General features: G+C 50.4%; 1 protein-coding gene across 3 annotated transcripts in view; it reads left to right on the plus strand.

Moving 5' to 3' along the window:
• LOC115394289 (partitioning defective 3 homolog) overlaps positions 1-17,838 on the plus strand; it is a 274,828-nt gene that overhangs the window by 145,803 nt on the left and 111,187 nt on the right. For all 3 annotated transcript variants that reach the window (XM_030099575.1, XM_030099573.1, XM_030099574.1), the window contains exons 13-15: positions 7,545-7,730; positions 8,016-8,186; positions 16,869-17,016. In XM_030099575.1, coding sequence (XP_029955435.1) covers positions 7,545-7,730; positions 8,016-8,186; positions 16,869-17,016 — 505 coding nt within the window. The remainder of the gene's footprint in view (positions 1-7,544; positions 7,731-8,015; positions 8,187-16,868; positions 17,017-17,838) is intronic.

Raw genomic sequence — 17,838 nt, forward strand, 5'->3', positions numbered from 1 at the left:
GCCACTCCACCGAGCGCAGCGGATAATGACAACAATAATATTATAACAGCTTCACTTGACACTAATGCGGCGGCGGCGTTTGATCTCAGTGGTCAGTACCTGAATGCAGCCTTCCTCTCTGCATATCTGCTCCCATAGAAAGCTCGCAGTGGATTCATGTCCTGAAGAATACGATCAGTTTCTGAAAACCAGACACAGGCGCCCCCGGACTGTGGTGTCGTGTGGATTCATCAGGCTCTACTGACCAGTCAGCCCATGAAAGGCTGTGTCGTCTGGTCTGCCTGCAGTCTGGACGTCTATTGACAGGACAGATAAGAGAAGACATCTTGTTAATCTGGACGCAGGACTGGAAGCAGTTCAGAGAACAGATCTGATCGGGTCATTATCTGGAAAGAGATGTGGAGATGAGCTGTAATCCAGACTGACAGAAACCCAGAGAAAAGACCTCAGGAAGGAAATCAATGCTTCAGAATCCATTTAGTTTATTTTACATTCAGAGTCCAGATAGGAGGCGTCTCACTCTGCAGGAAAGCTTCGCTCGGTTTAGATGCTGGCTTCTATTTCAGGAAGGAAAACTCTTGGTTGTCACCAAACAGGCTTGTTGGGTCATGTGCCGGGGTGGAGGTGTAGGAGGCCTTCGGCCGCCCTCGGAGAGCGCCGGCGTCCCCGGAGAGTTTCACCCTGCCTGAGAAGACGACTCGGCTTTGAGCGCCGGTGTTAGCTGACTGTCTGGAGGGAGAGGAATAAAGAAAAACAGATGAAAACAGATCTCAGCATGGAGCCCTTCTGCCTGGTTTTGCCTCACTGTTCTGCTGCCCGGGTGAGGAAACAGCCAGCCGGGTTCCTCTCTCTCTCTCAGGAACCGAACCCGGCTCTGCCTGAGCCGAGGCGCTGCAGCGAGGCCGTCAGGCCGCCTGACACGCTCATTCTGGGCTGGCGGCGCTTGTTCCTGTCTGATGAAAATGTTACACTGCGCTCTCGCTCTGCCTTGGCCCTCTACTCCTCTGAGTGGGTGGTTATTCTGTCATCATCTCACACACACACACACACTTTGTCATTTTCAAGCAGTGTACTGACTATTTTTGTGTTTTGATTTGGATGAAATGTCTCGATGAGGAGCAGACGGAGCGAATCGTCCGGATCTTCCACCGTCCTTCCCCCAGAGGGGGAACCACGTGTTTGTTCACCTGTGTTGTGATCAGCTCAGAGAGGTTTTGGAAAACGTGAAACAGAAATGGCAGAAAAGGATGCACTGGTTTCCCCCCGTTTCCATGGAGACGGACTTGAAGCGGAGTTATTTTTCCCTGACTCAGAGTGTCGTTGTCGTGTAAAAAAAAGTTTTATATTTTCACTGGAGAACATGTCGTGCAAACAGGTTCTTTTTAATACATTTAAAGATTTTCACTCTAAAAGCAGGATTAATGTATTATATTTACTGTCAGCTTGTTTTTGGCGCCCCCCCTCCTTTATCCCCTCCATTCCTCGGTCCAGGCCGGTTCTTGACGCGAAGCGGCGATTTCTGTAACCGACCAGACGGTGTTGAAATGAGGGATTCCTGCGGTCTGGATGCACCCGGGGTCCGGTCACGGACCGAAAGCCCAGCTGGCCGGGTGTACAGACAGGTGTGCCGCTGCTGCAGGAGGACGGGGGGGGGGGGGGGGGGGGGGGGGGGGGGGGGGGGGGGGGGGGGGGGGGGCAGAACAGGGGCTCAGTCAGATGGTGTTGAAAAGAGCCTCCACCTGAACGCACCGCTGCATCCTAATAACTCCTCAGCCTCTGGAAGGAAAAAAAAAAGGAAAAACACACCTCATGCTCTGTCGTTCTCCTTTTTCCTCTGTTTCACTCTTTATCCGAGCAGCTGTGAAGGGCACACACCTGGCTGCCGTCCACCTGGCTGCTGCCCGTGTGTGTGTGTGTGTGTGTGTGAGAGTCTATTTAAAGAGGTGCACTGGGTTGATTGCTGTCACCACCGGCATTGTTCATGCAGACTCTGCTGCCATGGCGATGGCGACGCCTGTACAGTGTGATCTGACCAATGGCGGCCTGCGCAGCGCCACACCGGAGCTTCCTGTGGAGACGCCTCCGGATCAGGCCGCCGTCAGCTCCTGGCTGCGTGTGTGTGTGTGTGTGTGTGTGTGTGTGTGTGTGTGTGTGTGTGTGTGTGTGTGTGTGTGTGTAGAGCTTGAATTTGGTCCACGAAACACCAAGAAAACGTTGATTTATTTATGTATGTATTTATTTGTTTATTTATTTATTAGTAGACACAGCACAACACTGAGACGGAGCTGACTTAATAACACAACAAATGGAGAAGTTTTTTATTTATTTATTTATTTAGAGATTTTGCAGCATAGAGTTTCATTAAAATTGGCTTCATGATGAATTTTCTAGCAATTTTCGGTTTAATTGTTTTTTTTTCAAAAACATTTCAACATTTTCAGGTCGTATGTTTTGCATCACAATGAAGAAAAACTTTAAAGTTTCAATATAAGACTCATTATAGATCCACTAGAGATGACATTGGGCTGAAGTAAAATAAGTTCAACGTCTCTAATTTAAGCTTTGTTTTGTTTTTTGTTTTTTTTAGTGCATACCTATATGTGATAAAAATAAATCAAACAATTAGTACTGGAAATGAGTACAGTCTCAATTTAAAGCTGTTTTTAAAGAAACCTTCTGATGCAGTGAAACGTCCAGACCTTCTCCCACGTTTTTCCACCGTGGCTTTAAGCCGTATCCTCCATTGCAGCATCACTAATGCTTCTCTGCTGTGTTTGTTAAAAATGTGTGTGAGTTGCTCGGTGGCTCGATGGGCTGCATTGGAGCCAGTTTTGGTCCACTGGCCTTATGTTTGACACCCCAGGTCGGCGGTTCTCGGTGGTGAAACCAGCTGGAAGTGCCAGTTTGAGACTGCCGGCGCCATTGCCTCGCTGTGGGTGTGTTTCTGTCTGCTCCAGGAGAGTAAATCCTCCGGAGCCGCTGCTTTGGTTATTTTTACAGACCTTTGTTAGACAGCAGTGGAAATTGTCAGACGAGCAGAGTGCTTGTTTGATGGACTATTTTCCGCCTGGGTTGATGGTGCGAGGTGTTAGACGCTCTCCAGTAATCCCTCGCACCTTCCTGGCGGCGAGAATGAACCGTCCTCCCCCCCGGCGGACCGTACCTGAGGGATACGGCGCCCTCGGCCCGCGGACGGGACGTGGAGGGAGGGTCAGGTCCGTAATGTCTGACAAATTATCTTTCAAAGAGGTCGTCTTCAAAGGAAGCCACTCTTGGTTGAGCGTCAAATTGCTACCTGGCGCCTTCAAAGTTCCCCTCCGCCGCCGCCGCCGCCGCCGCCGCCGCCGCTCCTGCACCAAGCTCATGATGGCGGAAGGGAATTAGCGGCACTCAGGCAGACGCTATGGCCAATTGACGATGACAGCGCCGAGACGCGTGAAGCGAGCGCCGCCATCCATTCCCTTTCTTCTCCTGCACCCCTCATTTTACCCCTCTTTATCTTGTCTATTGCCCGCTTTCCATTTTCTTGTCATTCACCGCTCGTCTCTCTCTTTCTGCTCTCCTGTCCTCTGCTATCTTAAATGGAAAAAAGAACTCATGCAAATGCAGCAATACTTTGTTGGGCTTTTAAAAGTGCGACTCAAATAACAGTCCAACTTGGAAAGGTCACCGGAGTGATTATCCTCTGTTTTTGTTATTTATAAAAATGAAGAAGAGAGATTGATGGAGAAGAGATTTGAGAATGAAGTGGAATTATGTTGAATTGTCAAGACCACAGTCAAAATCCAGGTTTAAGAATGGAATTCAGTGGTCTGATGTGTTGAAAATACTTACAGATGTTAGTGATGTGTTACAGTACCAATCAGAGGCGCAGCCATGAAATGCGTGGTGCGATAGAGGTTGGGTTTGTTGATTCAGGAGGAAGTCCTGAGGCCCGGGGGTCCACGGTGTTGGGTAGTCACACGTTATTAGTAACGGCGCTACGTAACGGCATTACTTTTTTCAGTAACTAGCAACGTAACTTTTTTTTTTTTTTTTTTTTTTTAATTCAGTAACTGCGTTTCCGTTACCAAACGTTCCGTTCGTCCATTCCTTTGGGTGAGGTTTCATTCAGCGTTTGTATGAACATTTGTAACGGCGCACCGTTCCTGTAACATTCCAGCGATCAATACATGTGTTTGAATTGAAACCAAAACGTCGGGCGCTCTCTCTCCTGGTCCTCAGGTCAGCCCCCCACCTCTCTGGTCTGCTGAGCAACAAGACGGCAGAGAAGAAGAGTTTCCAGTCCTGCAGATATTCACATTATTTCTCCCATTATTACGTGTGTGTGACTCCGAGGAACAGCCTTTTTTTTTTTTTTTTTTTTTTTTTTTTGGGAAGGAAAGATTTTCAGTAACAATAAAAGAATCTATTCCATATAGCAAAACTGCTTTGACTGTGATTTAATTTAATTCATTTATTGAACCTGTTCGGACCGACGGACCCTGTGCCGGGTCCAGCTGTCTGCTCCACTTCACCAGGGGTAAAAAGTGACTGAAGTGCTGTGTGGATGTTTTCTTTCAGTTGTATATTAAACCAGAAGCCTTGATCTCACTAACTGAACGCTCCAGCTGCACTTTGACCACCGAGTGTTTGTTTTACAACAACTTAAAGTCCAAGTAAAGCAAAATCAGCCATTTTCTTCTAAACACCTTAAATAGGTCATAAATGTGTTTCTTTACAACATATAAAAGCCATTCCTCCATTTATGATTTAATGTTGGAGGTAGACTTCACAGACTTTTTTCAGTGCTTCTGTGTTCAGGATTTAATGGGCGGGTCAGAAATGAGGGTCGCGTTACGTAACGGGGCCCTCATTAGCATAAACCCGCCCCTAAGCTGAAGCGATATAAATACATCTAGCGCATTAGCTTCGCTGGTTTTCGAGTCTCGGATAGCATCTCGTACGACAGTTTGCAGCTAGCTAACCAGGCCTGTCACCTCCACGTCGCTCCTGCATCTTTCCTGGTGCCACAGTGTGCAGGGTAACGGTGCCGTTAGCTAAATAAACCCGCGCGGCCCGCCTTGCGGGTTGCCCTCGTCCCCCGGGGGGGGAGGGGGCGACGCCGCGGCGGAAGGCGGGTCGGTTTCGGAGGGGGTTGGAGGGTCGGCAGCGGTGACTCTGGACGCAGATCTCCCCAGCCGCAGACCTGCGGCCCCGGCGGGTCGACTCAGCTAGCGCCGAGCCACCGGTGTTCCGGCGGATCACCATACCTTACGGAATTTGCATACCCGGTATGATGGTTTGACCTCTCATATGCTGAGCTTCCTGGTCGTGTCCGCGGCTGCGGTGCTGATAATAGTGGACCTCGGTCCAGTCATCATCTCTCTGCCACATGCACACACCCTCTGTGGAGCACAAGCCCAAATTATTATGAAAAAGAAGACAAAAAAAGGAAAAACAAAAACCACGAGGGAAAACGAAACTTAGTTTAGAACTGCGGACCGGGGGAATCCCACTGTTTAATTAAAACAAAGAAATGAGCATTCTGATGGAGACTGTGAGGACCGAGGCTGAGCTCCTCAGCATCTGACTCAGAGTCAGTTTCTGGCTCTGATGGCTCAAACTGGTCGGGCTGGGTCCGTCTGAGGCTGTTCGCGCCAGCTTCCATTGTCATTGTAGATGTCACTGTCACAGGAGGCGCCCCCCCCCTGCTGTGGGCGTGGCTCCAGCGCTGCTCGCTGACACGCCCCCAGCGTTTCACAGCAGAGAGAAGTGCTGCTTGTTCTTCCATGATTTTGAGACCTTATTTTATATACTTAGCAATTTTTTTAATCATTCAAATTTGGCTCAGTGGTTAGTGACACATGTGTATGCAGTGTGACAAACTCATAACAAATTTATTTCTGCTTTACTCAGACTTTAAAAATCCAGATGCAACGATTCGACACGCCCCCCTCACCCGCACCTCCAGACACAAAACGCAACACAAGGCAAGATCCATTTGCTCCACCGCAACATGTTGGATATCTTATGAAAATAGAGAATCTACACTTTAAGATGACAGCAGGCAGAATATTCTCTGAGCCGACCAGCTCCCGTCAGCGGCAAAACAAACCCAAAACAGATCTTCACATTTCACAGCCAACACCTCAGATCATGTTTCTCACACACTTCTTCACCAAATCTCAAACCTATTCACACCAAACACCGCATATTCTATTTCCTTACCGTTCTGTGGTCATTTTCCAGCTGTCCACGCTCTCCTCTGACCAAAACTAACGTCATAATCCTCTGGAATGGTGAAAGAGCGTCATGCGTCAGACTCTGTGCTGCCCCTTGTGGCCATGTTGTGGGCCTGTCGTTAATCTTGGGAGTTAAATAAAGTTTGTTGACGTTCTACGTCTCGCTTTCGAACGATATGTTACACACGACTGAGGCATCATCCAGCTGGGAGACATCTTTGAGCGTAACCACACAGTGCTGCTGAATGAGGCACCGAACGGCAAATAGTTACTATTTCTGTGATATTTGGCAATTTTTTTTTGATTCTGAAACATGAACATTTATCTTCACTGTGCGTTTCTACAGCACATTGCACATTGTTTTTTTGTTTTTTCCTCTACTGTATGCATTTTGCATATATTATTGTTTACATATTGCAAAGGGGATTTTTTTGTTTTCCCTGTGATATAATTGGCTATTTTGTATTGATATGTATGTGGTCTTATGCATCAGTAATGCTTTCATATTTCATTCATTGTCTGTAGGTGCCGAGTGAAAGCACATTAATTCGTCCAACTTGATTCTGAATAATAGATTATATCAGAATGTCTATATTTGCTTTAAGCCACTTTAATTTTTTGCAGGCTGATGTTGAATAAAATAAATAGGCATTAAAAAAAATACTTAGGTGTTTGTGTTGGTGCAATGAATAATATTCCATGGATGGTTAGTAGTCAGATTCAGGGATGTGGAGCAGATGAACTGAAACGGTCGGTTTCATCAGCAGTTTGTAAATTAACATCAGTACAGACTGAAATCAGGAGTTCAATCAGTCAACCTTTATTTATTGAGAGCACTAGAAAAATGTTTAAAAATAACTAAAAAGTTAATTTTTCAGTCACACATTACTTTTTGGTTTAAGTAACTGAGTTAATAACTGAGTTACTTTTTCATGAAGTAACTATTAACTGCAACTAGTTACTATTTTTCAGTAAGCAGCTCAACACCGACGGTGATGAGAAGAGCTGGGTGGGAAGCACAGAGCCGAGCTGGAGGGTCCAGACAGGAAGCAGTCCAGACAGGAAGCAGTCCAGACAGGAAGCAGTCCAGACAGGAAGCAGTCCAGACAGGAAGCAGTCCAGACAGGAAGCAGTCCAGACAGGAAGCAGAGAGTTGTGTTGTCAGTGACTCTGAATGCTGTTGTCATGTAAACAGACTTCCAGAGACACAATAGGAGAAGGACGACACCAAAACCCAGACTGAGTCTCTTCATTCAGGGTTCAGTGATCGTCTTCGCTGGTTTTTACCTGGGCTGAAGGATGGTGTGTTTGTCTTTCCAGGCGGAGGAGGACGACCTGGTGCTGACCCCTGACGGAGCGGGGGAGTTCATGACCTTCGAGATCCCGCTAAACGACTCGGGCTCCGCGGGCCTGGGGGTCAGCGTCAAGGGGAACCGGTCCAAGGAGAACCACGCCGACCTGGGCATCTTCGTCAAGTCCATCATCAACGGCGGCGCCGCCAGCAAGGCAAGTCACGCGCCCGTTTCCCCTCTCTCTCGCCGTTAGCTTGAGTTTACAGGCAGAGCCGGGTCCAGTTCCTTGGTGGATGCGCGGCGCCGCAGACAGACTCCAGCAGATCTGGTCCTGGTTTTATTGGAAGCTTCTGTTCTGAGAAGCTCGTGATCCCTGAAATGTGGAGCAGACAAACTGCCTGAGGAGCGGCTGCAGAATGTGGCCTCTGTTCGAATCCGGCGCCGGCCGTGTTTTACGAGCCACGTCCCAGAATTCCCATGATGCCGCTTCTGTCCGCAGGACGGGCGGCTACGCGTCAACGACCAGCTGGTCGCCGTCAACGGCGAGTCGCTGCTGGGGAAGACCAACCAGGAGGCCATGGAGGCGCTGCGCACGTCCATGTCGGTGGAGGGCAACAAGCGGGGCATGATCCAGCTCGTCGTGGCGCGGCGGGCGGCCAGGAGCAGCGAGGTAACGCCGCCGCGGGGGCGAGTCAAATTGGCCTCCCTTTGTTTGTTTGAATCGGCGCCGTTGTTAGCATTGTGATGATGCGGCGTGAGGAGGATGCAGCAGGAGAAGATGAAGAACGGCTACATTTCCCCCCGAGTGCTGAATGATAAGATATCTGAGAAGCACTTGGCTGAGTTTTGATCGACAGCGCTGAAGAAATCCACTGTGGATTAAAGAACATGCTTCACAGCGAGCTGGAAGTTCGTCATGAGGGAGTCTGGAATCTCTGCGGCTGTGGACTGTTTATTCCAGGTATGAATAGGAACGACTCCTGCGGCGGAGGTCATAGGTCAGGTCTGATTATTGTAGCCGCGGCTCTAATGGCAGCCTGAGTCCTGTGGCTGAGAGGAGTCCCACGCTGAGCCCCGCCTCCTCGCTGCCCTTCACCCTCCTCCTCCTCGCCGCACGCCGCCGCCGCTCCGCCGCTGCCCTCTGCACTTGTTTTTCCCCTCCTGATGTTAACTTTCAGCTCCTTCCATTAGGAGCCGGCGTAAACACCGGCGCTGCCTGGAAGTGGAGTGATCTGAATGAGGCGGCCGTGTTTAAACCAGGCGGGGAAGCGGCAGGAGGTCCATGATGCAACTGTTCCTTGTAATCCTTACGCAACTCCGGGAGACGCGTCACGTCACCGTTACCAAGCTGCTGCAGCGCCTCAGAACCCCGTGATCCTGACATCTCATGAACTGTTTCTCTTTTGAAAACTTTTGACTTTTTTACAATTTATGAGAAAAAACGTGATATCTCGTTACTTTACTGGTCCGTCTATTTTCAGTTTTCCCTCCTCCTCCTCGGCCTGGCTCGGGGAGAGGACAGCCGTCCCCCCGGGCCGGCTCAGGCCCGGGTTCAGTGGTTCTATCGCTCTGGTCCAGTCGCTCCTCCGTCCTCTCTAATCCTCACCGGCAGGCAGACAGGTGGACGGATGGACGCTGAGCAGCCACATCTCCAGAAATGACAAAAATAGATCTTTTTTACCGCCATCACTGTCCGCCGGGAGATGAAAAATAGCATTTCTACATTAAGGTTTATTACATCTTTGATCCATTTGGAGACACGGTTTAGAGCGCGGTCTTGACACGTTTGTATATTGCCTGATATTTATTTCAGCGTTAGCTGCTACGAGGCGGCCGGTGGACGAAGATGTAAAGAGAGCAGCAGATGTAATCGTGCGTTTTAGATTCCATCCATCACAGTCCCATTACGGGAAATGGAAGGCGGCGGCGTGGGGCGGCGGCCCGGCGCTCTGAACAGGTGGAGGGGCTTTAACACACCGGCGCAGGAGGAGAGGGAGGACTGTAGATTGTGAGAATCGGAGGTCAGCTGCTAACCCGGAGTAAAAAGGCAGAAGTTAAATGTCGTCGCAGGCTCCCGGCGCCCCCTCCTCTTCCTCCCCCCTCCTCTTCCTCCCCCCTCCTCTTCCTCGCCCCGCTCGTCTCAGCCGGCCGCCGGTTTGCCGCTGTCACCCAGCCGAGTGGGAGCGAGCGCTGGAGGCCGCCGCTGAAATGAATCAGATCCATCACTGTCTGCAGGGGAGGGGAAGCTTCAGAGGAGGGCGGGGGGGGGGGGCGGGACTTCATCCAGGCCCCCCGCAACACACAGAAACCTGCTGTGATTGGTCCGTCGCCTCGCCCGGTGCTTCCAGATGAACACGGTCCTGGTGGAGCAGGATGCTAGGTTCCACTGAAGTGTTGTTCGCTTCCGTTTTTGTTAAAGCCCCACAAAGAGACAAAAACCCGGGAAACAACACTCACAAACACACAAACGCCCGTCAGCCCAAGGCCTCCCAGAGGCCCCTGCGCTTTCAGCAGGACTTGAGGCTCCGACCGTCCAAACAGACGCTCTCGGTGGCGGAGACGAGTGTCTGAGTGGGCGGGTCGGCCCGCCGATGGCCCGTGATGGAGCTGGAGCACCTGGCCTATTTTTTGCTGCCATTAAAGCGGCGGCGACGAGTGGCCGCTGCCTTGGGTGAAAATGAGAATTTCCAGCAACCTTGGAATATGAGGAGGAAAAAAAACCCTTCAGTGTGATAAAGGATGCATTCAAGTTAAACAAAGCAGCGGCCCACAGCGGGGCGGGGGGAGCGGGGGGCTATTTTCAACGTAGCACAAACTGGGAAGATCCACATGGCCGGCCACTAAATCTGTGGACACTTGACTGACCTTACCTGAGCTGAGGACTCCCAGACCCTTTCACTGTTAACCAGGTCTGAGCGCTGACCTCAGGGACCAGGGACCAGCTACCGGCACGTCCCTGGTGTCCCTGGACGTCCGTCCCTACACCTGCCTCACTCAGAGACCAGCAGTGTAACGTTTCCACACACTCCTCAGCAGTCCTCTGGACTCAGAACCATTAATCCCGCCCCCCCTCCTCCTCCGCCTCCTCAGATCGCCCCCCTTGAAAAACTAGCGCTCTGCCCCAGATAGTCCCGCCGTATGATTGGTCACTGCCAATTTGTTTGAAGCATTGTAATTGCATCTCTGCCTCAGAGACTCTATAATTTCCCCTCTCTCTATATCTGACTTCTATTAATACATCTGCACATGTGTTTAAGCAATTAAACTTTTGAAAAAAAAATCTCAATTCCATTAGATTTTTTTTCTTCTCTCCCTCAAACCGCCCTATCTGAACTTTCTCCAGCTTCTCCCCTCATTTCATTTCTCAGCTTTGAAATTTCCACGCAGCGCTTTGATGCAGCGGACGCCGTCTGCGATGCCTTGTTGTTCCTGTTTGTCACATCGTGTTGTTCCTGTTCGTCACATCTCGCCGTGACGGTTTGTGCACGCGGGCCGCGGTTCGCCGGAGGGAATGTTAATGACACAGTAATTACGCCGTAGATGGAAGAACCTGCAATTAGAATTTTCCATTTGCTTTGAGAGTAATTTCCTCTGATTTGAAGAACAAATCCAGGACTGTGGTAATCACGGCGAGGTGAGAGGTGTCCCGCGTCCCGTGAGTCACCGCTGCGATGACGCACGGCTGCACTTGTGTTTTTAAACGTGCTCTTTTGTTTCCCCCGGTTCATCGATCGGGTTAAAACCGACAAACTGACTGTTCGCCGTCCCGCCGCTTCGTCCTCCACGTCTCCAGACTTGAGTTGAATCTCGCGGCGTTCTATTTTTACTCGGTTCTCTTATGATAATTCATGAGACGGAGCCTCCGCCTCAGGACGGGCGGCGCTATCGTTCCCGCCGTCCCCGTCTCCAGCGACCCCCTCCCCGTTCGCTTGATTCCGTTTTCCTGGAATGAAGATATTTCCAACTTCCAACTTTCTTTTTTTTGTGCTTGTCTCAGCAGAGCTCTCCGTCAAAACCGCCCCGAGACATGAATGTAAAGCTTTTATGTGAAGCGTTCCTCATCTTTCGGCCACTTGAAAGACTTTCCAGTCCGGCAACCCTAATTATGTAAATACCACATGGGACCAAAAATCCACTGCATTTAGTCACCTGAAAAATGGATTTCTGCTGTCCTGCTTTCTCATTTCATGTAGTTCCACCTCCAGTCAACATATGGGCTTTAAAATGGACCCGAGTGGGTTTTCTGTCTTCTGTCCTGCAGATTACAGTGAAAAGACTCTGTGTTCTTTACCTATGTGACTGTCGTGGTTAAAATGCATAAGTTTATGCTTGAGGAGACAGTTTCTAGCAGTTGTTACCTCAAAAAAATGGTATTTACAATGGAAACAAAAAGATTGATGAAAAAATACAGTTTTTATTTCTTTATGATCATTATTTCTAGACAGAAACGGGAAGAAAAAGTGGCGCAGAGCAACAGAAAACTCTTATAAATCATGTAAACAAAACAAAACAGCAGTTTTTAATCAAGAGATCATTCTAACTGAAGAGAACTCACATCGACTCGTGTCTTGGCTCTCAATACTGATGCTGATTATTAATGTGGCCGACCTGCTGTAATGCTTCCCGCTGCAGATGAAGGTCTGGATGGAAGAAGCACCGCAGAGACTTCATCCTGTGCTTTTATCTGAGCGCCGTTGCGTCAGGAGGACGTGGTAACTTTGTTAACCCCGTGAACGGCTGGTCCTGCGAGGCCTCCTGCATGCCGATCAGCCTGTTTGTGATCTGCTGGAGGAGCGACGGCCTGAGTCACTGCCAGCATGTCTATGCAGCGAGGCGAGCAGGAAGGAAGTGGCCGGTCCTCCAGAAAGACGCTCAGGGCTGATCGATAGGGCCTTGAGAGAGCTATCAATCAGAGCCCGGCCCAGTAAATTATGGTTTTATTAGTATCGAGCTGACCACTGCTGGGAGAGACCTGAAGACATTGAGATGCCGACCCTCAACCCGGCCGCCTCCCCGCCTCCCCGCCTCCCCGCCTCCCCGGCCTAATATGGACTGATTGAGGTCCGGTCAGATCCTGACATGGAGGAACTACCGCTCCCCTGTTGTCACAGGAAATTGGAGTGATCCATGGAAAGGGCCGGGGCGAGCGGCGCGGAGCGGTGCACTCTGGGAAACGCAGTCCGCGCTGACGCGGCGGCGAAGCTGAGGAAGGTAGATGGCGCGGCCGCAGAAATGCAATTCCGGCGCTGGCGGGCCTTCATTCCCAGCCGGCTCTCCGAGGACTAACTCATTTAGCAGCGCGGGGAAACTCAATAGCACCAATTGAGAGAATAATATATTGAATCTGCTGGAGGAGTGGGCCGCTCCGCCATGCTGGATGGCTGCTCCGGCGTTCAGGAACCTCAGAGTTAGGCTGCACACACACAAACACACTTCACACGCCAGTCCGTCACACACTGAGAGCTGTTTAGACCAGTGTCCACAAACGACAGAAGCAGAAGAACAGATCCATACCGAATAAAGCCAGGGGTAACGGAGAGCCTTACATTGGTTCAACTAGGATGGAGAGTGTTTACTGCAAAGCTGAGCTGAATATGCAAAGAAACTCTGTGTGTGTGACCAAAATGACATGATTCTATTTGAAATGTCATGTAAACGATGTCTAATAGAATTATTGACCTTCTTACCTTCAGACTTCGGCTGACTTGAAGAATGTCGGTATTTGTTTAGCTTTAAAACAGAAGTTTTCACATGTGAGTAGTTTTCAAGCTTGGAGTCATTTCATTACTGAATGAACGTTGCATCTGGTTTAAGTCGATTTTGTTTGGCAATGATTAGTTTTCTCTGTGAGTTATTGAAAAATGGCGGCTCTGTTTGGCTCGATGTGGAATGTAGAAATACCCTCTGGTGTATCTCCACTGTTGGTAAATGAAGTGTTGAAGTGCGCCACTCTCTGCAGCGTACCATTTCCACGCTTTCCTCAGGTATGTGTTATTAGTTTTTCTTTGCTTTCACTGATATTGCAGTGCAATGCATTGTGGCAACAGAGAATTAAATGTTTCCACGGCACATGTTCGGCTGCATCAGGCTTTATTGCTGGAACCGATCCTCTATCCAGTGGCGAAGCGGAGGAAATCACCCCGAGCTCGCTCCTCTGTTCCGATCGGAGCGAGCGTGATTAGCTCTTGCTCGGCTGTTGCTCACATTGCGTCAGAAAACACTCAGGATGGAGTTGTGTTTTTCCCAGCGTGCCCCTGTTTGACTGCCGGGTGCCTTTTTCACCTCGGCAGCTCAGTGATTGAGCGACTGGTGACCCCTCCACAGCTCCAGCGGTTCCTGAGTCTCTCGGTTTTACAGCGGCACCATTTAGATATTTTCAGCTGCTTCCAAGCTGGAGGTAATACTGTCGTTCACCCAAAACCAGAAGCCGGAGTTGTTCCAGCAGTTACTCCCAGCTGTCCGGCTTCTGTGCTCGTTTCCCGCTGCTGTCGTGTTTTCGGTGGAGCTGGAGTTTTGAGGGAAGCTGAGGAGAGCTGGGAGGCTCTGTGGGAGCCGTGGCGTCAGCCGAGGCTCTGGACGGCTGTGAGGAGCTAATAAAAGCGGGATATCCAGCCGGCAGAGAGGTGAGCTGTGCCCGGGGCAGGATGCTGCAGCTTAAGGATTGTAATTACAGCATTATGGTGGCGGTTGACTGGATTAGGGCCACGGCGGCGGGCTGAGACCCGGATCGAGGGCCGGGAAATGGCCCCGGACCAGACATTATTAGCCCCAGTTGACAGCTTAAGAGCACGGCTGTCAACACATGGCTTCTCCCACCTTGCTGAGCGCTCAAGGTCACAGCGATGCTGATGCACGGGCAGAAGCAGACGTCTGTGCAGAATCTGCACTAATGGCAAATTAACATCAACACACACCCGAACACACACACACGGATCCACAGACAGTGTAAAGCAGGAGTGTCAGACTTAGTTCAGTGGAGCGGCTTCATTCGGCCCGTTCTGACCTCGAAACGAGGCGGTTAACGGATTCTGACTGGACCGGGAGTCACGACACTCTGATCTAGGGGTGTGCGATATGACGATATAAGATCGTTAAGGATTATAATGTCAGGACGATCTCATAAATCAGAAAGATCGTTAAACCGTCTATAGGGCACGTTCTCCTCGTTATTTTTGCCATATCGCCCACCCCGACTCTGATCGTCCATCTTCTCTCTTGTTACAGACATGAGTTTTCACGCCGTCACGTAGTGGTGTAAAGGTGTCCTGAGTGAAGCCGGGCTGTGTCCTCTAATAATCCACTCACAAACTGACTAGATTAAGACAGATTAAATGCAAGCTGAGGTGATGACAACCCAGATTTAGAGCCGCTGAAAGGAGCAGGTCCACCGTCTGGACTGACACGCTGCTGCTGGTGAATCAAACCTGGATTTTCCAGGACGATTTTATTGACGCCTTATCTTCTTGTGACGGATGAAAGTTGTTTCCTCTGCTCGGTTCAGCATTAAATAAAAGAAACACACAGGCGGTGTGTGCACAGGCGTGCACGGCTCACACGGGAGCGTGACAGCTTGTCAAACCGGCCTCACCGGTCAGCAAACACTCCGAGGCGGCGCCGGAGCATCAGCATGCAGCGCAGAGCCGGCCTCATTAATACTGAACACACACACGTTAAACTGCTGCAGCGTCGGCCGTGCGTCGTGACGAGCTCGTTGTGTGTTTGCCAGAGAAGACGATGAATGCTTTTCAAATTAACCTGCCGGACTCGCAGACGCACAGCGACGCACTAACACAGCCTTCCCTCTGACACACCATACACTTGTTTGTATCATTTACTGCTCAGCCTCTCTCTCCCTCTCTCTCTCTCTCTCTCTCTCTCATTCTCATTCTCATTCTCATGAAGGGTCTCCGTCCGATCTGATGCTGATTAAAAAGTGCACGGGGAGCTTGAATAAAGGAGAAGGCAGGCCAGCAAAATAAATCTTCATTCCGACAATTTGAACCTTATTGAGTCTGAATCATCCAGGGACTTGCTTTTTATTAAAAGGCTGGCGGTGGCCACGGCTCTGATTGTAATTGGGTTGACCCAACCCCCTCACTGCTGTTACACACACACACGCGCACGCACACGCACACACACACACACACACACACACACACACACACACACACGCACTCTGTATTTTAATATCTTTAAGGGACTTTCGTTTTACCCTAAACTCGGTTTTCCCAGCCGTTCCTCAGGAATAACCTCACTCTGACCTTGAGCCCAAATGACCTTTCACCTCAAGGAACTTCCCCACAGCAGGAATGACTTTACTTGATATATAAAGATACGTGAAACATGCTAAACATGGGTGATGGCAGTGTGTTTGTCTCAGAAGCTGGTTCGTGTTTCAGGCCTCACAGTGACGGTGAATCGAGGCCTCTATTGGTCGACAAGCATCACCGACATGATGCCTCCTCCTCCTCCTCCTCCTCCTCCTCATCCTCCTCCTCCTCCTCCTCCTCCTCCTCTCCTGTTTACCTGTCTGTTGTTCTTCCTCCTGGCCGGCAGCCCGCTGTCTGCTGTGAAACATCAATATTAGCCGGGGCCTCCTGGTTTAAAGCTGCTGAGCTCCTCAGTTCCGTCAGTAACCGGTCCAGTGCCGGGAGTTCTCCTCCAGAGCCTCCCTCTGCTGCCCCACAGGCTGCTGGGAGGATTCTGAAAACAAGGCCTGGCTTCCTCCTTTACCTCTCCTTTCTTCCCCTGTCTTCATCCTGACTGCTGGAAGACTGTGTTTGACGGGCTGTGAGGACTGGACACACTCTCCTGGTCCAGTGGTCCCAGACCCAAACCCCCCCCCCCCCCAGCAGTGAGTACAGTCGGCTCGATACCCAGCGGAGCGGCGCATTGACCACATGGCAGATGCCACTGCTCCGTTTAGCGGGGCTCATTGTCAGAGACAGCTGTCTATTGGCCGATGGGAAATCCATGGAGCTCCGTCCGGCCTGAACTCCTGCAAGACCCGATCCACACTGCTGGACCAGAAAATACCCGCGTGAGCCGAGACGGATCCCGAAGCCCCTCTTCCATGTTTCCGGAGTATCGATGGCGCCGCATGAAGAGCCTTTCCTTCCTTTGTGTCTGAATCCTGAGGAGCTTTACAGCCTCGCCGTCCAGAAGATGTAGACGAGATTCAGCTCTGAGCGGTTTTTTTTTTTTTGATGCTTTAAAATGTAAATCTTCATGTTAGATTCAGTATTGGGCATTTGTGGAATCGTTAAATAGTTTTTTTTTTTTTTTCAATGTGTAATTCATGAATGTTTCAGTAAAATAAGACCTGCTCTCCGTCTCTCTCCGGCTTGAACAGGACGCCGCCGCCGGTCCTCCGCTGCTGGATCATCCTGGTAATTCCCTCCTGGACGGCCACGAGCGCCGCATCTCCCACCCCTTCTACGAGGCCGCCGGGGGCTCGGACCACGCCTCCACGCCACGAGCTAATTCCGTCGGCCGCATCGGTGAGTGGAACGCACCAGGCTTTCTCTTCATTCATCCTTTTAGCACCTTTGTGTCTCTTTTCGAGTGTTACAGGACAGAAAGGGCTTGGTAAATTGGATTTTCCTCCCGCCCCTCTCTTCCCTCACCTTGATGGGGAGTGTGGTTGACCTGCTCACCTCTCGCTCGCTGAATAGATTCTCCCCATGAATAGGTGTTGTCTGTAATCTGACTTTCCCCAGATCAATTTTACATTAATGCCTCCCCCTCTGAAAGGCTGGCATCTCTCCCGCCCCCCCTGAGCCGTTTGGCTGCTCCGGCCTCTGAAGGATTACCGTCAGCGGCGATCCGCCCCTCCTCCGCTCCGCCGCCGCCGGCTTCACTCGGGTCAATTCCCATCCTGCCCAGTCCGCATCAGCCGCCCAGATACCTGCTCCTCACCGGTATTAGAACCGGCAATTCCATCCTCCGCTAGTCCATGCTGTCATCTGGGCATGGACGAGGCCGTGAGCGTGCACGTGCACGTGCTCGCCAAGGCTGGAGATGATTGCATCCATGCCGGGAGGACGTGTTTGTGGGGAACGATGCTGTGCTGTCAGACATTTCTTCTTCATTTTCACACTTAACTTATTTCCATCCTCATTTTCTAAACGCCCCTCTGGAGCCCTTCATGTGTTTCATTACTCAGGTCCCTCTGAGTCATAATAGTCATGATACCGTGTCTCAGCGCACGAGACGAGACACGGTATTGGGTTCACGATCACGAGACCAGACCAGATTTCACTTTACTTTTCAGAAACCTAAAATGTTAAAATATATGACTAGAAAAATAGACCTTTTTTAAT

This window comes from Salarias fasciatus, chromosome 9 (genome assembly GCF_902148845.1).
Source record: "Salarias fasciatus chromosome 9, fSalaFa1.1, whole genome shotgun sequence".
NCBI lineage: Eukaryota > Metazoa > Chordata > Actinopteri > Blenniiformes > Blenniidae > Salarias > Salarias fasciatus.